Source organism: Typopeltis vanoorti, chromosome 11, assembly GCF_054136105.1.
Source record: "Typopeltis vanoorti isolate ZY-2024b chromosome 11, IOZ_Tvanoo_1.0, whole genome shotgun sequence".
NCBI classification, from domain to species: domain Eukaryota; kingdom Metazoa; phylum Arthropoda; class Arachnida; order Uropygi; family Thelyphonidae; genus Typopeltis; species Typopeltis vanoorti.
In genome coordinates, this window is record NC_143559.1 from 21,320,894 (window position 1) to 21,334,649 (window position 13,756).

General features: G+C 36.3%; 1 protein-coding gene across 1 annotated transcript in view; it reads right to left on the minus strand.

Moving 5' to 3' along the window:
• Window positions 1–13,756, minus strand: part of LOC150101361 (phospholipid-transporting ATPase ABCA3-like) — a 646,575-nt gene that overhangs the window by 127,967 nt on the left and 504,852 nt on the right. Inside the window, exon 18 of the mRNA XM_090400940.1 lies at window positions 13,476–13,703. Within this exon, the coding sequence (XP_090257066.1) occupies window positions 13,476–13,703 (228 nt within the window). The remainder of the gene's footprint in view (window positions 1–13,475; window positions 13,704–13,756) is intronic.

The following is a 13,756-nucleotide window of genomic DNA, read 5'->3' on the forward strand; positions in this document are numbered from 1 at the left end:
TTTTTTTTTGCAGCTCCTGCTTTATATTTCTATTCATCCACTTAATCCCTACTGGAAGTGTGCACTCTGATACTGCCTCGCTCAAACAATCCTTCACCATTTCCCATGAACCAATGACATTCATTCATAAGTTGCCTCCTAAGTTTGTCATAATCACCAGCTTTGTAGTTCTTCATAAACCCTTTCTTGACTGAAATTTCTACATGTGAGCAATTAACTGTTCATATCATACAATTTGTTTTCCACTTTTCTGATACTCCTGGCACTTATTAAAAACAGAGCCACTCCTTTTTCTGTCTGTAACCAGTCCCTTACATGTCCCATTTGTCCCTATTATATTATATTATCTCAAGCATCTACTGTCTGATGGTGTGAGGGACTGAATGTGTGAATGAGCAGGAGATATGTGAGAAATTAAGTAAACTTGATGTTATTAAGGCAGTAGGATTTGACAATATATCATTGGTTGCCTTGAAGAATGCTGTAGAGAATTAACAGCAACATTGGCAGTATAACATGAGTCTTGATACAGGACAATTCCCAAAGGAGCCGAAAGTGGGAAAAACTGTTATACTTCATAAAGAGAGGGGATAAAAGGGAGGATACAAATTATAATCCAATCTGTGTGTCTGAAGTTGTTGCTAAGGTTTCAGAGAAGTCAGTGAGGACCATTATTAAGAAGTGGGTTGATAATAGTGATATTCTTTATGTTGGGTAGCATGGGTTTGTTGGAGGAAATCATGTTTTAGCAATCTGCTTATGTATTATAAGATGACAAATTCACTGGAAAAGGGAGATGCATATAGAGTGGTATACTTGGATTTTTCAAAGGCTTTTGACAGACTGCCATGTGAATTTAGCTGGTAGCTAAATTGAAACAGACAAACAAGATTGGATAGCTGAATGGTTGTCAGATACATATCAGCAGGTTGTATGTCGAGGAGTGGTATAGAAAAGAAAAATGTCACTAAAGGAGTGCCACAGGGATATGTTCTAAGACCATTATTGTTTAACTTGTATATTAATGATATTGGGACTGGCTGAATTGGAGATATGCAGCTGTTTGCTGATGATGCAAAGTTAGCTAGCTATGAAAGGTAGAGCATGTTATGACCATGCAGGAGAATCTTAATAGACTATGTGAGTAGGCAAGCGAGTGAGGATTTCAGTTTAACACGTTCGCTGCCACGCTACTCAGTCATAGTTTGTTCCTGCACGCCAAGCGCTTTTCGCATCTTCAAGGTCACTACGAGTAATCTCGTAGCCGCCTTATCAGACAGAATTTTGTTTCATACGCCAACTATGAGTAATCTCGTATCACTCCCATCTTCAAGGTCACTACGAGTAATCTCATAGCCGGCTTATCAGATCGAATTTTGTTTCATATGCCAACTACGAGTAATCTCGTATCACTTTCATATATATATTACATGTGCTGACGCCAGTGTTTATTGCGTCTAGTTCAGTTTTAGTTTCTAGTCTCTAAGAACCTTCAATTTCGCCATGACCAGTAAAAGAAAACTTACTGATATAGAAGTAGAAGCTTATGCTAATATGAGCGATGATGAATTTCATGAAATATTTGGTTCCGATTCCGAAGAGGATCCTACAGACGACTCTAGCGGTGACTCCGATGATGAAGAAACTTTTGAAGATGAAGTTAGCAACCAGCCAAATACATCAACATCAACTTATTGGGAAAATTCAGAAGAAGAGCCCCCACAATTTGACTTTATTGAAACTGCAGGTTTTAAAATTGACACTGGAAATTTCAGTATCAAAAGGTTAGTTGAACTTTTCTTTTCTGAAGATTTTCTCACAATTTTAGTAGAACAAACCAATTTATATGCTTTACAAAATATTGAGGAAAGCCGAGTTTAAAATTGATTTACAAATTACGATGTTATACTACGGATTAACTCGCGCTCGGCATACAAGGTTGGTAATCGACATACGAGTATACTTGTAGTTGGCTTGTGAAGCTCATATACGAACTACGAGTATACTCGTAGTTGGCATCTGAGGCATATACACAATATACTATATTTTAGTTGAAATTATTTCTCTTCTACCAAGCCCCCAGACATGCTCTCTGCTTTATTCAGAATCCAAGGGTCCAAATTAAGGTAATTATACAAAGGGATAACTCGTGTTCGGCATAGGAGGTCGGTAAATCGACATATGAGTATACTCGTAGTTGGCTTGTGAAGCTCATATACGAACTACGAGTATACTCGTAGTTGGCAGCGAACGTGTTAATGTTGCAGAATGCAAGGTTTTAAAATTTAGTAGGCATAGTTGGAATGCAGCATATGCAATTAATGGGAAAATTTTGAAGGAGATGCAAGAGACAAGGGATCTAGTAATGATGGCAAACATGGTAAGTTTAAGGATTGTGTTGCTAAACATCACACATTGTAAAAACTCCACATTATTGCCATAATGTGGAGGACATTGATATGCAGAAACAAAGAGGTTTTAGTTCCCTTGTATAAGCCTTTGATCAGACCACCAATAGATTACTGTGCACAGATTTGGTTGCCTGGATTTCAAGGGAATGAGACTGTAGTGGAGAGGTTTCAGGAAAGGTTCAGTATGTCAGTGTCAGATATGAGGAGAGAGAGAGAGAGAGAGAGAATTTGATGGAATGCAACTTGTAGAGCCTTACAAGTTGCATTGTGAACAGAAGAAGAAGCAAGGATATGATTGAGGTGTGAAAGTTAGTGAAGAGTTATAATAAGCCAAAAGGCTATTTTACTGGCGACATAAGTTAAGTTAAAGAGATGTGGTAAATCCCGTTTTATTTTATAGCCGGGTACGAAACCGGGTACCAGTTCAGCAATTCTATAGTAGAGGTATATGTAAGTTCGGTTCACTTAAAACCTTGATATTCCAGGTCTACCTACTCACTGATGAGACCTCAAAAAAGGTTGAAACCGGTCTGGGTAGTGACCTCTTCTCATAATGTAAAACAATAGACTTTGTGTTTCTTAGGAATGACCTCCCACGATGAGTCTTTTGGCTCCATGGAGGCCTGAATAATAATAATAGTAATAATAATAATAATAATAATAATAATATATATATACACATCTCTTAGGAGCTGTGTTTTACATTATGAGAGAATATTAAGGTTAGTGATGGAGCTTGCTCCACCTTTGCTTGGAGTTGCCCTGGTGTTGTACTACCCAAGTGATCACTTACACTTGGGCTCGCCAATAGTCTTTTCGACATGAAACTCTATGGATGCAATGGATTTCGATCCGAGTTTCGTACCCGGCTATAAAATAAAATGGGATTTACCATCTCCCTTTAACTTAGTGAAGAGTTGTTACCAGATTAATGTGGAGAAGATTTTTCAATGAGTAGAGGGAGACAAAAGTGTAACAAGAGGCTATTCCTGGAAGTTATATAAGGAGGGTATGAGCAGCGAGTGAGTAGCAGGTTCTTTGTATTGAAAGTGACTAGTGAGTGGAATGCATTGCCTGAAAATGTGGTGAGTGTCGGAATTGTGAATGATCTTTTTGAATGAGAGACTATGGACTTCTTGCAATGAGTACTTTGACTTCATGGAAGTCAGATGATGATGATAATAATAATCTGCTCTCTATACTCTGCCTGATCCCCCTAATTCCACTTTCTTTTTATCTTGCATGCCTATTCTCTCATTATCATCCTTTATGAACATCTTCTTCCTGCTTCCTCACAATCCTTCATTTTCACCACTTCATCATATCTCTCATTCACCTTTTCATTACAATCCATTTCAGCAACAAGCTTTCCAAATCTATTCAAATGTAGTCATAGCTCCATCTGTCATTTGAATTAACTCTGCATATTCACAAACTGTGCTCCTTTCTCACACAGCTCTCCCAACATGCTTATTTGTGATCTCTGCTCATCATTCATTGCTGTCTTATTTGGCTAATATGCAGACTACCTTTTCTACCATACAATTATCTTTCACTTTCATAAACAATCTCAAGATATCCTTCCCCACATTCCACACCTGTCCAACCAAATCATTCATTCTCACATGTATAATGCTTGTAAAATAAACCTTGTGCATTTTCTCACCACACAGTAGAACAGAACAGAATAATAATAGAATCTACATATAGTTACTCTTGTGTTTTTACTATATGGAGCCTTTTAGATCCTTCCATTTATATCTACTGTATTTACTGATTCTCATTTCTTAAACATAATTGGTATTCCAATTCAAGAATAAGTTATTGTGGTTATTATTACGTTAAACTTGAAAAAATCGAAGGAATCATCACAAGAGGGCATCTCACACTGCACAGTCCACTGCCTGCACTATTCAGTCCTTCATCTACACAATATGCCATCTGCTGGCTAGTTAATTTTGTCTATTAACTGTGTAAGTATCATCAGTTTCTTGATCTGTACCATCAAGGGGTGTACAAGCTACTATAACAGTATCATCTGATTAAGTTTGCATTATTACTAATCTCCTAACAATTTTCCTACAATTTAGTCTTTCACTTGTCAGTACTCCTGTAACTTTATATCATATATTTTGGTCTTTTAGGGCACTTCTGGGTGCACCAATCCAACTAGAATGGTGGATTGTGCAGTCAGAGGACCCTTCCTCTGGATCTTTTTCCTGCTATCTTTGCATCAGCAGATACTTATTTTGCTAACCTCTCCTTGCCCGTTCTGTGACCATACCACCTTATATTTGCTTCCTTCCTTATATCTTCATTTTTAATATGAATTGATATAATGTCACTGGTTTCCTTCCTTAATTTTACTCAGAAATCACATATCTGTGGTCTATAGTCTTTGATCAATTGTTTTATTTTTAAACCAGCTTTCATATTTATAAGTTAAAACTGATTTGAACACCGTCTTGTATACTGTTGATTTAGTGTTTGGCTAATTTATCTCTTATATCATATAAATTTATTATACCGGCTTTGCTTATCCTGTTCTTTACTTCCATATTCAGTTTTTCACAAAAAATTGTATCGAAATAGCTAAAACATTTGACTTGTTCTATATGGTCTCCAACAGAACAAATAAAATATGGAAAGGATTTTATGTTCTGGCTTATAATCATAGTTTTGGTCTTCTTACTGCTGATTTTCATACCAAATTTATTACAGCTGTTATTCAACTGAGTTAAGGAATCCTGCAAACTTGCATTGGGTTCATTTAGGAATATAATAATATCTTCATAAAGCAGATAACTAAGTTTGATATCTCTGATTTTGATATCAAGTTTAATGCTCTTTCCTTACTTAATTTAATCCACATGGATCAGATTAAGTAAGAAAGTGATGAATAAGAGTGGAGATGATGAATAAGAGTGGAGGTGCACCCTTGTCTTACATCAGACCATCTTCCTGTGTTTATTTCAATTCTTACTGCTGACTTAAATACAGACTATGCCTTGCTCTGTATAATGTCCCATTTAACCCATATAATTACAACTTTGAAAGCAATTTCAAAGCTATAATTGGAATGTCAGACACAGGGAGAGAGAGAGAGAGAGAGAGAGAAATTGATGGAACAGAACCTTGTCACATGTTTTTTTCCAGATCTATGAAAACTAAAGTAGAGATCTTGTTGCGCAGGCTTCTGTGGGGATAGAACAACTTTAGAACTATTTTTTTCTAGTATAAAACCACAAACAAAGATGTCAAATAGAAGCTACGTTTTTATTTTGACTAGTTTCATGAAATACTTTGTTTCACATCATCAGGAAATAACATGAATCAACTAAAAATTAAAAAGCAGGTGATAACAGTTAACATCTCTAGTGAAAAATATTTGAAAACATTCAAACAATGAAAAGCATGCATTCACTCTTATGCTGGTTGCTGGTTCACGGGTTGCTGTATACTTCTGGTAGATACAAGTGTGCTGTGATGGATTAAGGAAGACCAGACTTGATGTAAAATCGTCCCTTGTTTTTTTGTTGCACAATAGAGTATGTTTCATCATTTCAACTGATTCTTTGCATACTCTTGGGTAAAAATGGTAATCAATGTGGAGCATTTCAGTTTCATTCATATAATCATTTTACTTGGTGTTGTTTAATGTGCTGCCAGCCCTAATTTGTCCTTTCTTTCATTCTCAATGTCCTTTAATCACCTTACCAGCCATTAAAGATCAAATACGCATCCTCAAAAGCTTCGTATCCACCATCATAAATTTCAATGTAATATCAATGGTATTACAATTTAATATGCACTTTGCATTCATGGAAATGTGGACATATATATACATCCTGGCCAGTAGCATGGTTAAGGGTTCCGATCAGTGTATCTCACCAGATCTCCTGGTCTATCCTATGGAGTGTAGACCACAATTGCAGCTGATCTTGTAGACACATGGTGTTTGAAGTGGCATATGTGGAGGTTGAGGAGATTTCAGGTGTTCAGAGATTTTGTTGATTGGGTAGAAGTCAACTTCTAAGCTTTTGTTGGTGAAGAGATCTTACTATTTTCTCTGTGATTAATTGTATACATGGAAGAATCACTGCTCCTTTGCATTTTTTTTTTTCTTGTTCTGATTGTTTTGAAGGTTGAGATGGAATTTTTTGGGCTAATGTTCTGCAGTAGCCATTATTTTGGAAGGATACAATTAAGATATTGTAGCACTTGGTTTCTTTTATCTATGATGGTGGAAATTCTGTAGGTTCTATCATGTAAGAAATGGATGATGTCTATTTTTTGTGTTGGGTGATGACAAGTAACTGCATGTAGGTAATGTCCATTATGTTAACATGATTTCTGTACTATTTCTTGTAAAGAGAAAATCAGATCCTGACAATACCTTTTTGGTCTGATCCCAGCTGTTCTTCTCCAAGTTTCTTGCCTGCTATTTTTCATAACATCTTTTGAAGTATGCTGCATACATTTTCCCTGAAACAAATAGGAAAATTCTTCTGTAATCCTCACATAGTTTTTCTTTTCTTTTTTCAAATGGGAACTATGAAAGCTCTACTTCTATCATATATAATTTGACCTCCTGACCTGGCCTTCTGAATTATGCAGTGTATCCACTGTAAAACTTTTTACCTCCATATTATAGCATTTCTGAAGGCTTCTGAAGACTTCAAGTATTGACATGTACTCCTTATTGCAATCATCTTAAATATTTTCCACCATGGTGCTAACACATCTTGTTTCATTTAGCAATCTTTCAAAGCAATTGCTCCAGACAATCAGCATGCAAGGGTGATCTGAAAAGTTCTCGGCCTCAACCATATATGGCAACACTATTGGCACAATTCTTTTTTCTAAGTTTGTACATCTGTCATAAGCATCCATGTGAAATTGCAAGTCATTCTATCAAGTAGCTTGTTTTATATAGCTGTCTGAAGCAAAAGTGTTGTGTGTATCCCTTGAAATGGATAAAATTGAGTATTGTACGATTATAAAGTTCTTTGTAAAAGAAGATTTAACGCCAAAAGAAATTCATTCAAAGTTCATAAAAGTTTATGAGCACTCTTCTCCTTCATTTTCGACAATTAAGAAATGGGCTGCCGAGTTTAAACATGGCTGTACCAGCCTTGAAGATTATCCACATGAAGGATGTCCAAAAAAGTGTAACAACACCAGAAATCATTAAGTGCACGATATGGTATTGGATGACTGGCGAGTCAAAGTGCATGAAATTGCTGAGACTATAGGCATTTCAAAAGAACGTGTAGGATATATTTTGCATGAAGAATTGCAAATGAAAAAGCTTTGTGCAAGATGGGTGCCACGCTTGTTCACAGCACATCAAAAACGCACTCGCATGAAAATCTCTAAACAGTGCTTGGAGCGTTTTAACAAGAATAAAACTGATTTTGTGTGTCAATTAATTACTATGGATGAGACTTGGATTCACCATTACACAATCCAAACAGCAGTCAAAACAGTGGACAGAAGCTGGTTGTTCAGGGCCAAAGAAGACAAAGTAAGTTCCATCAGTAGGAAAGGTCATGGCATAGGTGTTTTGGGATGCTAAAAGCATTTGTTTATTAATTATCTTGAAAAGGGAAAAACAATAACCAAGAAATATTATTCCGATCTTTTAACCAGACTAGACGAAAAAATTCACAAGAAAAGACCCGGTTTGCAGAAGAAAAAAAATCATCTTTCATCAGGACAATGCACCTACCCATGAAGGTGTTTTGGCAATAGGAAAATTAAAGGATCTACACTATGAATTGTTGGAACATCTACCCTATTCCACAAATTTGGCTCCCTCTGACTTCTATCTCTTCCCAAAACTAAAACTCTTCCTCGCTGGTCAGTGTTTTTCTTCGAATCAAGAGGTGATTGCAGCTGTAGAGGGGTATTTTGCAGATCTTGCTGAGAACCACTACAGGGATGGGATAATGGCACTGGAGCATTTCTAGAATAAATGTATTAGTCTTAAGGGAGATTATGTAGAAAAATAAAGATAATTTTGAAATTATAAATTCATGTTTTCATTGTTAGGCTGAGAACTTTTCAGACCACAGTCGTATCTTCATTTTCCGTTTTTATATCACCTTTATCATCTCTTATCCCCTCTGCAATACTCTTTTCTCTATTTCAAAGATTATTATTCAATTGTCTGTGATATTTGTGTGATATTAACATGTTGCCGGCCTGGTTGGCCGAGTGGTTAGCATATCCACTCTCCAGCCAAAAGGCTGCTTGTTCGAATCCTACCATGGGCTGGGCATGGATGTTTGTGATTGATTGTCTGTGAAAATACTAGTGACAGTGGTTGGCGGTAGATGGCATTGATGTAGATGATGAAGTTAGTTGCGGTTGGTGGATTGGTGGAGAGGAGAGCTGTAGAGCAGGCGCCCTCCTTCGACGAGTCTTTGGTTAACCTGGAGGTGTTTTTTATTTTATTTTTTTAAAATTTTTTTTATTACTATCACATTTTTCTGTTTACTACAAGTATTCATTACAGAATGTTAAGTGAATAATGTTAGATAAATACTACTACTGGAATGTAATATCTCAACTGCATCCTCGAAGCTTTGTAATTAGCTTATCTGAGGATGACACTGGTTATATATGTGTATATATATATATATATATACAGGGTGTTCGGGATAAATTTGACAGTTTCGTAAGGAAAAAGAAAATCTTCTTTGTATCTATTAAATTTAATGAATTGACAAAAAAACATTACAGGCAGAGTTAATTACAATACTATCAACAAGATTTACTCAAAATAACCACCATTAGCATCGATCACAGCTTCAATTCTGCTTCGGAACCTCGAACAAGCTGATGCTACAGTCTCCCTGGGAAGGGCCGCAAAAACTGTTTTAATTTTATCCATTAACTGGGCTTTTGTATTACTGGAAGTGCGATTGGTGTCTTTTTCAACTACGCCCCATACAAAATAATCCATGGGGTTAAGGTCTGGGGAGTTTGGAGGCCAAACATTTGGACTGGTGAAGTCGTAGAAATTTTCAGACAACCATTTTTGACTTTTCCCAGAGGTGTGGCAAGGGGCCGAATCCTGCTGCCATACATACGGCCTACCATTGGCTACCCTTGTTATCCAGGGCTTGACTACAGTTAGCAACTCCACGAACAAAGCCCGAATTCCAATGCCAGGGTTCTTCAACACCTGTTCCTGCAGATTTGCGAGGAATTCTGCTGTACGAACGCAATCAGATCGTCTGCTAGGGATCTTTCTTCTTGCTACATCCTCGTAGTCACCATTGCAAGTCTCTAGTTCATGCCTGATTGTTTTTACTGTATTCAGGGAGCATTGGGCAGCAGCCGTAATATCCTTATTTTGATGGCGGGCACGAATCATCATGATACAAGTTATTCTCTTCCATGATTCAGGTGGGTTCCAGCTATCCATCCTTTCTGACATCCTGTATATGAATGAAGAAGGGTCCAAACTTTTAAATGAAGAGAAGTGTGTGTTAATACATGTAACTTACGGAAAAATATAATTAATTATAAATATGTCAAATTTATCCCGAACACCCTGTATATTATTGATTTAATTGCTGTGTTGGAAGTAGGCAGGTGTTTGGGAGGTCAAATGAATGATCTGAATGGTCTGAATCAAAGTGAAATTGCCGATATATCCTGTGTTGTTGCATCTGTCTTGATGGTTCACATTCTTTTTTTATTGTGGGCTTCTTTTTGAACTAATTAGGAGGCTTTTTTTTTTTTTCACAGTGGCAGCCTTTCTGTCTTCTGAGCTTTTAATTTGTATCGGTTTTGAAGTTTGTGACTTCCTTATGAATATCTTGGCATCTCTGGTCTACAAAAATTGTTAATTTTTTTCCATTTTTGCTTTTCTTGCTTGGTACAACAGATTCTGGTTGAATCACGTTAAATATTCAGATAGGAAGATTGGTGTATTGTCTTGCTGTGCGTTCTAGTCCTTGGCAACTGGTTTTTTCTGTCCTGCTGGCTTTTATGAGATTGTCTCTTATGGACTTGCTCGTAAGACAAATTATGACTGGTGCAGGTCATGACAAGCCTTGGTTTTTGCTCTTCTTAGGAATCCGATTTACGGTCTGAATGTCGTTAAGCTGTAGGGGGACGTCAATTGCATGGCCTAATTTTAAAACCACGTCTCTGAGGTTTTCTGTAGGTGCAGTTTCAGGAAGACCGTTTATGACAAGATCTTCTTTATGTTGTTGCTGATTTAAATATTCGTATTGTAGTTTTAGAGAATGAAGTTCTTGACGGAGTTCGGATGTCTCTTTCATCAAATTGTGTTGCCTGTCATTTAGTGCATTAATGCTCATTTTAATGTCTTTTACCGTTTCCAACACTTCTATCACTGCTAAATTATTATGTTTTACCAAATCTTCATATTCGCTAGATTTTTTTTGTTATTTGTTCGTTCTGTTTATTATTTGGTCTCTAGACCGTTTCCTATTAGTATATTTAAAGAGTTGAAATTATAGGACTCACCTGCATTTTTTTGTCTGTTCAGTTCGTTGTCTGATTTTGCCTCCAGTATAATCAGCTGCATCGTAGGTGGCTGCTTTAGGTGCGTTTCTTTGTTCTTCCTACAGAGTACGCACTTCCATTCCTTGCGTGTTACATCGGATTTATATTTATGTTGCCCGGTTGTTTCTGAAAAGCTAGGATTCTACACATTTTAAGTGTAGAATCCTACTACATTTCGTACAAGTTATATTATTTCCATTGGACGATAAATCCTCCATGCATTTGATACACTTCATGACTCACCTTTCTTCCCTTAGGCAGTCTGGCATGATTGTAAAGATGGCGACGTCCTTTGTTCTTCACTCGTTGTTAACCACGGTCCTCTCTGTTCACTTTTCAACACTTCAAAATTTGGTTTCTTCTTAGCCGATCTCGTTGAATTTTATATCACTGTCTTTGGTGTGATAAGTAGGGTTACTTGGGAACACTTTCAACTTAAAGCAGGAGTTGGAACCACTTTAAAACTATAAAAAACTGGAACAGCGATATCACCGTGCGCCCGTTCGTATGCCTACACAGCACTCTCTGATTTAATAATAATATTTAATATTGCCCTCATGGCATTTGTCTCCTATATTCTTACCAGTCTTCTAATGACTTTTGTTTAGCTACCTTTATACATGGCTTAGCTCTCCAACCTTTTTCTCTGTTCACTCTCTCTGAAGCATCTGCAACCTTACTTGCTAGAAAGTTGTGATACACTTCTTCTTTTTCATAACTGCCTTTTGAGATTATTGTGTCCATCATGGTGGAGTTATAATTTTTTTTACCCTTGCAAACAACTTCATCAACATGCCTATCTAACTGCATCAATGAGTTTTCCACAGAGATTCCAAGGTTTGGTTCTTGTTTGCAAACTTTCATTTTTTCTTAAATAATATTTGAATAGGTGAGTGTACACAGTTCACCTCTAAAAGCTGTTTAACTTTATTTTTAAAACTTTTTTTACACATTTTTCTTTTCAGTATGGTATTTATTTTTATTCTACTTAAAACCAAGTAATAATCACTTCCAATATTAAAATCACCTGCATGCTTGTGTATCTTGAATCACTATCAATAATGACATAGTCAATAAGGATTTTCTTATTTCTTGTATCTTCTCTCCATGTGAATTTGTGCATATTTTTGTATTGAAATATGGCGTAAGTGATGTCTAGTCTGTGTCCTAAAAAAGAAATCCAATAATAAGTAATCACCATTATTAGCTATGCCCTTTTTTTCAAATTTTCTCAACACATTTCTAGATGTCTGGTTTTCATTTTTTTATTCTGCTGTTTGGATCTCCAAGGACCAACTTTTCTCTTTGCTTTATATCAGCTGCCTTCTCTAATGACTCACAAAATTACTCCATTTCTTCTTTAACAGAACCTTCTGTTGGGCCATAAGCACAAATAAGCTGCATTGTGCAATTCTCAATTTTGACATTTGCACACATGACTCTACTCATTACTGCCTACTACTCAAGATACTATTGCTACTCCTTTGGTTCCCTAATTGCTGTTATCTGAATATAACATTGCTTTATTATTTATTCCCTTTCAGTCAATTTGGACCATAGATGACTTTGTAGGCATTGCCCACAAAGTATTCCTAGTGAGATTCATGGCAGTTCACCATTGCTTTCCCTAACCCCCCAATTTTATCTGTGCTCGGGATTGGCATATGGCTGGGACATATTCGTGACCGTAATCCATGTGTATTCACGAGGCCAGTTTGCCTGTTCTGGGAGATGAAAAACCAGAGTTTCCGGGTGAAAAAAACCCCTACCTCTGTATGAGACCACCTAGCTCATCTTTAGTCAAAAGAGAACAGATAAAGGTTCCTCACGTCACTGACGAGAATCAAAACCCTGGTCCTTCTGACCAAAGGGATTTGTCTATACTGACTAAGCTATGGAGGCTCTTCTTTCTTTCATTAAGATTAATTAATCTATGGTACTGCTCTCTTTTTTCTGCCAGTTCAACTTCTTTTCCATTGATACTCATGTTAATGGTGCCTATCTTCAATTCTTCTAACATTATGTTTGCCCCAGTATTACTTTTCACTTTTTTCCTGGCAAAAACAGCAAGGAGTCCTTATTTAATTATGTTGTACACCATTATGTTTGTTTCTGGTTTAAGTCAATACAGAATACAATTTGGCCAACTAATTTCTAATCACTAGTACATCATTTTTTGTTTAGTACTTTATATTAAACTAGCCCATTTAGTTAATATAAAGTTCTTTTGATTAATATCATTCAAGGAATCAATCCTAAATAAGTGCTAGCCCATTTAATTCATATAAATAAATAAATTCTAGCCCATTTAGTTAATATATAAAGTTATTTTGATTAATATCATTCAAAGAATCAACCCCTAAGTTGACAGACTCAACACAATTGTGCTCTTCAACCCCCCCCCTAAAAATACTGGTAGAAAAAATAATAAACAAGTCTGCGAAAAAAATAGCATAAAAAAGGAAAGATTGGTTTAATGGTTTAGTACAACTTCTTGTACATTAATAAATTTCTTGCCTTTACAGCATCTGAAGACAATTTGTTCATCATTAATGGAATTGCAGATCTCCTGGAGCATCTTTAGTGATATCTGGTCACATTCATTATTTCTGAAGATAATGGAATGTGCGTTTGCTAATCCCCAAGTGATACTAAATGGAGGTAGAAGCCGAGATAAAGTAATCCACATATGCCAATTAGGTATAAATGGCTGAATCTGATTCAAAATACCAGGCAAAAATGCACCTAGAAATGTAAATAATATAGAGTGAAAAACAAAATAGAAAATACAAATGTAA